The 8,338-nt window shown below is 36.7% G+C and overlaps 1 protein-coding gene across 1 annotated transcript; it reads right to left on the reverse strand.

Moving 5' to 3' along the window:
- Nucleotides 1-1,291: 1,291 nt before the first annotated feature.
- LOC108311020 (60S ribosomal protein L23a-like) lies at nucleotides 1,292-1,891 on the reverse strand. The gene is made up of 2 exons (XM_037741883.1): nucleotides 1,396-1,891; nucleotides 1,292-1,318 (listed from the first exon to the last, which is right to left on the reverse strand). Exon 1 carries the CDS (start codon nucleotides 1,889-1,891, stop codon nucleotides 1,421-1,423), a length of 471 nt encoding a protein of 156 aa, XP_037597811.1. The 3' UTR covers nucleotides 1,292-1,318; nucleotides 1,396-1,420.
- Nucleotides 1,892-8,338: the final 6,447 nt, after the last annotated feature.

An 8,338-nucleotide genomic window follows, 5' to 3' on the forward strand; every position in this document is an offset into this window, starting at 1 on the left:
ATTTGGCTCAAAAAACTGTTCAAAAAGAAACGAGTTGACCATTCATATGCTCACCTATGAGAATCTGATTCTGGATACAGAATGAGATGAGTCATAGCAGAAACTGATATGAAAGGATGTATAGTGGGTGTATAATGTAGAATATATATATATATATATGTAGCCAAGAACAAAGCCAGATTATGAGGAAGCTAAGCCTTGAAGAAAGTCAGACAAAAAGCTGAAGCTACCAGAAAAAGAAAAGATGAAGAAGACAGATTTAGCCTTTGGCAAGAAGGTATGTGAAGAGAAGCAGGGACAGGAAGAGGCTGAGCCATGTTTCTGGTGGCGCTCTTGAGGGAAGGTTCACAACTCTTGCTCCTGAGGGTTCTTGGGTACAGTCCCAGTTTCTGTTCCAGTTCTGGTCCCTTCTCATTGATCACCATGAGATCCTGGCTTCCATCTTAAGTCTTGCAGTAAACAGCCATTACTTGTGGAAACTTGAGTGAATATCTGTCCCTTCCCAACCTAAGTAACTAGCTAGACTAGGAGGAATATGAGAGAATAATATTCCTGTTTCCTGTTTTCAGAGTCCTTTTAAAAAATTGTAGTAAAATATATATAACATAAAATTACTGTATTAACCATTTTTAAGTATACAGTTCATTGGCATTAAGTATATTCACATTGTTGTCCAACCATCACCACCATCCTTCTCCATAACGTTTTTGTCATCCCAAACTGAAATTCTGTATCCATTAAACAGTAAGTCTTCACTCCTTTCAGTCCCTGGACCATTATTCTACTTTTGATCTTATTGAAATTGTGCAGAGTCCTTTTTCAATGAATAATATAGATATTGAATGGCTAAGATTTATTTATACGGCAAGCCTGTAAGTGACAAAGACACTGCCCAGAGTTTTTGGGGAGCTAGAGTTATCCCAAATAGCCTGGAAAGTGTGGTCTATTTATTGTGTATAGTTAGGCAACTGCAGAAGTATGTCTGACAACTTCCTGGACTTTGCTGGCACCCTGTTCTGTCCATCTGTTAGAATGGCTGAATGACTCATTTTACAACAATAGTGAAAAAAAAAAAAAGAATGGTTGAATGTCCATTCCTACAGTAGATCCATCATCAGAGAGTTAGGAGAGATGGAGATAAGGGAAATGAAGTTATGGGCTAGCAATAGATCCAGCAATGCAATAATTGCAATAATTAAGTGTAATCAATGTTAATATGAACAGCCACCATTAGTCATGACTTACCGTGTTCTTTTGTGTGTGTGTGTGTATATATATATATATATATATATTTTATGGTGAAAAGATATACATATATATGTATATATTTTATATGTATATATATATGTATATATATATATACACACATAAAAGATATACACCATAAAATTCTATTTAGAATTAGCCAGCTGGACTCAGTTTAGATGATCCCAATTTTGTTGGCAACATCCAAAGCATCATAATCAGGAGCCAGTCGAACATATGCCTTCTTCACTCCGTCAGGCCGAATCAGGGTGTTGACCTTGGCCACATCAATGTCATAGACCTTCTTCACAGCCTGTTTGATCTGGTGCTTGTTGGCTTTAACATCCACAATGAACACAAGTGTGTTGTTGTCTTCTATCTTCTTCATGGCAGACTCGGTGGTCAGCGGAAACTTGATGATGGCATAGTGGTCCAGTTTGTTTCTCCTGGGGGCGCTCTTCTGAGGATATTTGGGCTGCCTCTGGAGTCGCAGTGTCTTGGGCCGCCGGAAGGTGGGTGACGTGCGGATCTTCTTTTTTTTGTGGCTGTGGACACCTTTCAACACTGCCTTCTTGGCCTTTAAAGCCTTTGCTTTGGCTTCGGCTTTAGGAGGGGCAGGAGCTTCCTTCTTCGCTTTCGGCGCCATCTTGTGAAAAGGGTCCTGTATATTAATTTATTTAATTTTTATAGCATCCTCAAAAAACTGAAAATAGAACTACCATATGATTCAGCAGTCTCACTGCTGGGTACATATACAAAAGAAAGGAAAGCAGTATATCAAAAAGTTGTCTGTACTCCCATGTTTATTGCAGCACTATTCACAATAGCCAAGATATGGAGTCAACCCAAGTGTCCATCAATGGATGAATGAAGAAAATATGGTGTACATGATGCAATATATGAAGCCATAAAAAGAATAAAGTCCTATCATTTGCAGCAACATAGATGGAAGTGGAGGACATTATGTGAAGTGAAATAAGCTAGGCACAGAAAGACATATATTGCATCTGCTCTCTCACATGTGGGAGCCTAAAAATTGATATCATGGAGTGAATAGAATGGTGGTTATCAGAGGCTGGGAAGGTAGGAAGGAGTAGGGTTGAAGAGAGATTGGCTAATGGGTACAAAAATACAATTTGATAGAAGAGATAAGTTTTAGTGTTCAATAGCACAGTAAGGCAACAATAGTTAAGAATTTATTGTATATTTCAAAATAGCTGGAAGAGAAGATTTGAAATGTTCCCAACACAGAGAAATGATAAATGATGGGGTGATGGATATCACAATTACTCTGATTTGTTCATTACATGCTGTATAATACGTGTATCAAAATATCACATGTTCCCAATATGTGTAACCATTATATATTAATAAAAGAAAAATTACGAAAAATTTCTTTTTTAAAAAAATTTGCTTTTTAAGAAATATTTTTTGTAGAGACAGTGTTTTGCTATGTTGCCCAACCTGGTCTTGAACTCCTGAGCTCAAGCAATCTACTCTCCTCAGCCTCCCAAAGTGCAGGGATTACAGGCATGAGCCACTACACCTGGCCAACAAAAAATTTCTTAATCTTATGAGGCAGGTATTATCATTTCAGCATTTTGTACTTAGGTAAATTAAAGTACAACATGGTTAAATTACTTGCTCAAGCCGGGCACGGTGGCTCACGCCTGTAATCCTAGCACTTTGGGAGGCCAAGGTGGGTGGATCACCTGAGGTCAGTAGTTCAAGACCAGCCTGGCTAACATGATAAAACCCCATCTTTAAAAAATAAATAAATAAATAAATAAAAATAAAAATAAATTACTTGCTCAAGGTCACATAGCTGGTAAGTGACATAACTGAGTGACTCTACTGGAAGAAGCTAATTCCAGTCACTTCTCACTTCATTGTTTCTTATCAGCATCAAGCTGAACCTTAGCAGCGTCAATAGTATAATAAGGGACCATCATTCTCATGTTAAAATAGATTTGTTGCTGAACAACTGAAAGGAAACAGATATTTATTTGTTACATTACATTTTTCATAAAACTATATTAACATTTCATTTGTGTATCTGAATTTTCATTAGTTCCCAACAGTGAATTTGGTATGTGAATTTTTGATCTCTTGGCCTTAAAGCAGCCAAGTGGTCAGCAGCCTCTCCCATTCACTCCAGTGGATTGTGCAAATATTATCATTTCTATATGTGCTTTGATGTCAAATGGGTTGGGAAAACCGAGCAAATTAGTTTATATGTCAAGTTTTCCTCCTCTTGTCTTCTTATTCAAATACTTATGAATACCAAATATGCTGGATAACCTTGTGGCTTAAAGAGCCTTTTTTTTTTTTTTTGGTTTTAATTATCTCAATTTAGATTGTTTGAAGTTTAAATATTTTGATATCAGGTCTCTCCCTGACTGGGAAGAAGATACGAGGAGCAGGATACCAGTCGAATAGGGGTTTAGGATATTACATTAGAAGGTGTCCAGTTCAATGAGATGAAAAAAGTACACTGAAATCAGAAGCAAACTTAAATATAGTACTGTGAGAAACGGTAAACTTGAACATAAGTGACCCACAGAACACGCAGAACTTTGCTAAAGGCCAGATTTTACATAAACTTTATTATATCTCAGGGCTTAAAATAAAGTGATCCATCAATCAAAGAATTATTTAAGCAAAGATCTACACATATGCTGTTTCAATAAAGACTTATCTGCATTTAGGAAGATCTGAAGCATTTCTCCTCAAAGCTTCTGCTAGGTATTCTGATGAACTAGAATGGTGCTTCTCAAACTTTGCTGTACATTAGAGTCAACTGTGGACATTTTACAATTCTTGATGCCTAGGCTGTGCCATATGCCAATTAAATTGAAATCTCTGGAATCGATGCATAGGCATCAGTATTTTAAAACATTTCTCAAATAATTCTAATGTTTGGGAACCAGTGGTTTAGTGCAGTGGTTCTCAGACTTTAGCTGCACTAGAATCACCTGGTGGGTTTGTTAAGCCACGTGTTGCTGGGCCCTAACCCAAGAGTTTCTGATTGAGCAGGTTAAAGGTAGGGCCTGAGAATTTGCATTTCTGGTGATTTCCTACATGGGGCTGGTGCTGCTGGTCCAGGGAACCACAGTTTGAGAACCGCTGATTTAAAGAATTGTTTACTTATTCATTAATGCCATTTGAAGACATGAAAGTTATAAATTTTTGCTGGGTGGCCTAAGTAGATGCAACATCCTTGGAAAGGAGTCTAACCACAGTTGTGAACTCATTGCACACACTGATTCTCTGGCAGGGTTACATTCAGGCCCATCTGTTAGGCTGGCAGCATGCCCACAGAGAATGTGCTATGCCAATTTCAGCAGGGCGTAGGTGCTAACCAAACACGGTTTTAGAAGGGCGGCTTTCATCACACAGCAAGTGCCATTTCTTGGGCCAAGCAATCCTGCTGCTTGCAAACAGCTCCAGTCTGAGGCCACATGCTTTCTTACATCTGTACATGCTTGAGGACATGATTAAAAAATAAATAATCAACAAATGGTTGATTATATTTCTCCCTCAATTGGCCTTAGTGTTGTAATTTGGCGTGTAGAGAGGCAGTCTCTCTTTGGTAAGCTGGAAGCCATTCTAAAGGACCATAGAGTACAAATGCAATGCTTTAAAACTGCAAGATTTGGATCAGCTACATTTGTTCCTTTGAAGATATCATTGTGATTTTTTGCTTTAATTTCTTTAGGCTTTTACTCTGCGAGCTAGATTTATTCCCCCTGTTTATCATCAGTATTCTGAGGTCTTCACTAATTTTTTTTTTTTTCAAGACAGGGTTGTTCTCTGTTGCTCAGGCTGGAGTGCAGTGGCATCATCATGGCTCACTGAAGCTTGACCTCCAAGGCCCAAGCAATCTCCCACCTCAGCCACCTGAGTAGCTAGGACCAATCAGCCACCATCCCTAGCTAATTTTTTTTTTTTAATTAGTTTTTCATAGAAACAGGGTCTTCCTGGGTTGCCCAGGCTAGTCTTGAACTCCTGGACTCAAATGATCCTCCTGCCTCAACCTTCTAAAGTGTTGGGTTTATAGGCTTGAGCCACTGTGCTCAGCCTAACTTGATTTTTTTAAAAATTGTTTTTTTAAATATGTGTGTGTGTGTGTGTGTGTGTGTGTGTGTGTACATGTTTTAAAGTAGATTTTATTTTTTAGAATAGTTTTAGGTTCATAGCAAAATTGAGCAGAAGGTACAATGATTCCCATATACCCCTGCCCTCCCCACATGTATAATTCCCTGTATCGTTATCATACTCCCTGCCCCTTATAGTGCTATATTTGTTACAATCCATAGACTTACATTGACACATCATTATTACCTAAAGTCCATAGTTCTCATAGGGTTCACGCTTGGTTTTATACATTCCATGGGTTTGGACAATTGTGTAATGGCATGTATCCACCATTATAGTATCATATGGCATAGTTTCACTGTCCTAAAAATCCTCTATGCTCTGCCTACTCATCCCTCATTCCTTTCTAACCCCCAGCAACCACTGATTTTTCTACTGTCTACATGGTTTTGCCCTTTCCAGAATATCATATAGTTGGAATCATACAGCCTTTTCAGATGGCTTGCATTTAGTAATGTGCATTTAATGTTTCTCCATGTCTTTTTATTATTTGATAGCTCATTTCATTTTAGAATTGAATAATATTCCAAGTCTAGATATATCACAGCTTATTATCCATTCACCTACTGAAGGACTTCTTGGTTGCTTCCAACTTTTGGCAATTATTAATAAAGCTGCTGTAAATATCCATGTACACATATTTGTGTGGCCCTAAGTTTTCAACTCTTTTGGGTAAACATCAAGGGATAAAATTGCTGGATCATGTAGTAAGAGTATGTTTAGTTTTCTAAGAACTCTCAAACTGTCTTTCAATGTGGCTGTACTACTTTGCATTCTCGCCAGCAGTGGATGAGAGTTCCTATTGCTCCACATTGTCACCATGATTTGGTGTTTTCAGTGTCCTGGATTTTGGCCATATAGATGTGTAGTGGAATTCTATTGTTTTAATTTGCATTGCTCTGGTGACATAGAGATGTGAAACATCTTTTCATGTGCTTATCCAGACAATGGAAGATCATTCAGTGCTAAAAATAAATGAGCTATTAAACCATGAAAATACATGGAAGAAACATAAGTACATATTACTTAGTGAAAGTCATTCTGAAAGGCTACATATTGTATGATTTCAGCTATGTGACCATATGGAAAAAGCAAAACCATGGAGACAGTAAAAAGGTTAATGATTGCCAGGGATTAGAGGGAAAAGAGGGATGAGAAGGCAGTGCATAGAGGATTTGTAGGGCAATGAAACTACACTGTATGATACTGTATATCATGTATATCTGCATATCTTCTTTGGGGAAATGTCTGCTAAGGTCTTTAGTCCACATTTAATTTCTTTTAATTGTTAGATTTTAAGAGTGCTTTATGTATTTTAGGTAAAAATTTTTAAAATCATATATATCTTCTGCAAATATTTTCTCCCGTCTGTGTATTCTCTTTTTATTCTCTTGACAGTGTCTTTCATAGAGCAGAAATTTTAAATTATAGTGGAGTCCCACTTATAAATTCTTTATTTCTTTAGATCATGCCTTTGGTGTTGTATCTTGAAAGTCATCACCAAACCCTAGGTCATCCAGTTTTCCTCTTATTATCTTCTAGGAATTTTATAGTTTTGCATTGTGAAGTATTTTGAGATGAATTTTGTGAATGGCCTAAGATCTAGATTCATTTTTTAATGTATGTGGATGTTCAATTGTACCAGGACAATTTGTTGAAAAGACTATCTTTTCTTCATTGTATCACTTTTGTTCCTTTGTCAAAGATAAGTTGATTATATTTATGTGACTCTATTTCATTTATCTGTTTATTCTTTTGCCAATACCACACTGTCTTGATTACTATAGCTTTATAGTAAGTCAAAATCAAGTGGTGTAGTTCTCTAATTTTGTTCTTCTTCAACATTGTGCTGGCTATTCTGTTTTTGTTTGTTTGCTTGCTTCCTTATATAAACCCCAGAATCAGTTTGTCAGTATCCAGAAAATAACTTGCTTGCATTAAATTCCAAGGATGGAAAAAAACTGACATATGCATGAACACAGAATATCTTTTCATTTATTTAGTTCTTCTTTGATTTCTTTCATCAGAGTTTCGTAGTTTTTCTGGCAAAGATCTTGTACACATTTTGTTAGATTTATACCAAAGCATTTTGTTTTTGGGGTGGTAGTATAAATGATATTATATTTTTAATTTCAATTTCCACTTGTTCATTGCTGTTATAAGGAAAATGATTGACTTTTGTGTAGTAATCTTGTGTCCTGCAACCACGCAATCATCACTTATTAGTTCCTGGAGGTTTTCTGTTGATTCTTTCATATTTTCTACACAGGTGATCATTCCATTCATGAGAAAAGATAGTTTTATTTTTTCTTCACAATCAGTATACCTTTTATTTCCTTTTCTTGTTTTACTGCATTAAGTAGGGCTTCTAGTATGATGTTGAAAAGCAGTGGTGCAGGAGACATCTTTGCATTGTTCTTGATCTTAGTGGAAAACTTTGAGTTTCTTACTATTAATTATTCTGCTAGTTGTGGAGGGTTATTTGTAGATATTATTTACCAAGTGGAAGAAGTTCACTTATATTTCTGGTTTACTGAGAGTTTTAAAAATCATAAACGATGTTGGATTTTGTCAAATACTTTTTCTGCATCTATCAATATGATCATGTAGTATTTCTTGTTTAGCCTGCTGATGTTATATGACATTAACCAATTTTCAAATATTGAACCAGTCTTGCATACTTTGGACAAACCCCACTTGATCATGGTGTATAATAATTTTTTTATTTTTTTGAGACAGAGTCTTGCTCTGTTGCCCAGGCTGGAGTGCAGTGGTGCAATCTTGGCTCACTGAACTCTGCCTCCTGGGTTCAAGCCATTCTCTGCCTCAGCCTCCCAAGAAGCTGGGATTACAGGCACACCACCACTGGTTAATGTATAATTCTTTTTATACATCGTTGGATTTGATTTGCTAAGTTTATTGAGGATTTTTGCAT

This window comes from Cebus imitator, unplaced genomic scaffold, assembly GCF_001604975.1.
Source record: "Cebus imitator isolate Cc_AM_T3 unplaced genomic scaffold, Cebus_imitator-1.0 Scaffold110, whole genome shotgun sequence".
Lineage (NCBI taxonomy): Eukaryota > Metazoa > Chordata > Mammalia > Primates > Cebidae > Cebus > Cebus imitator.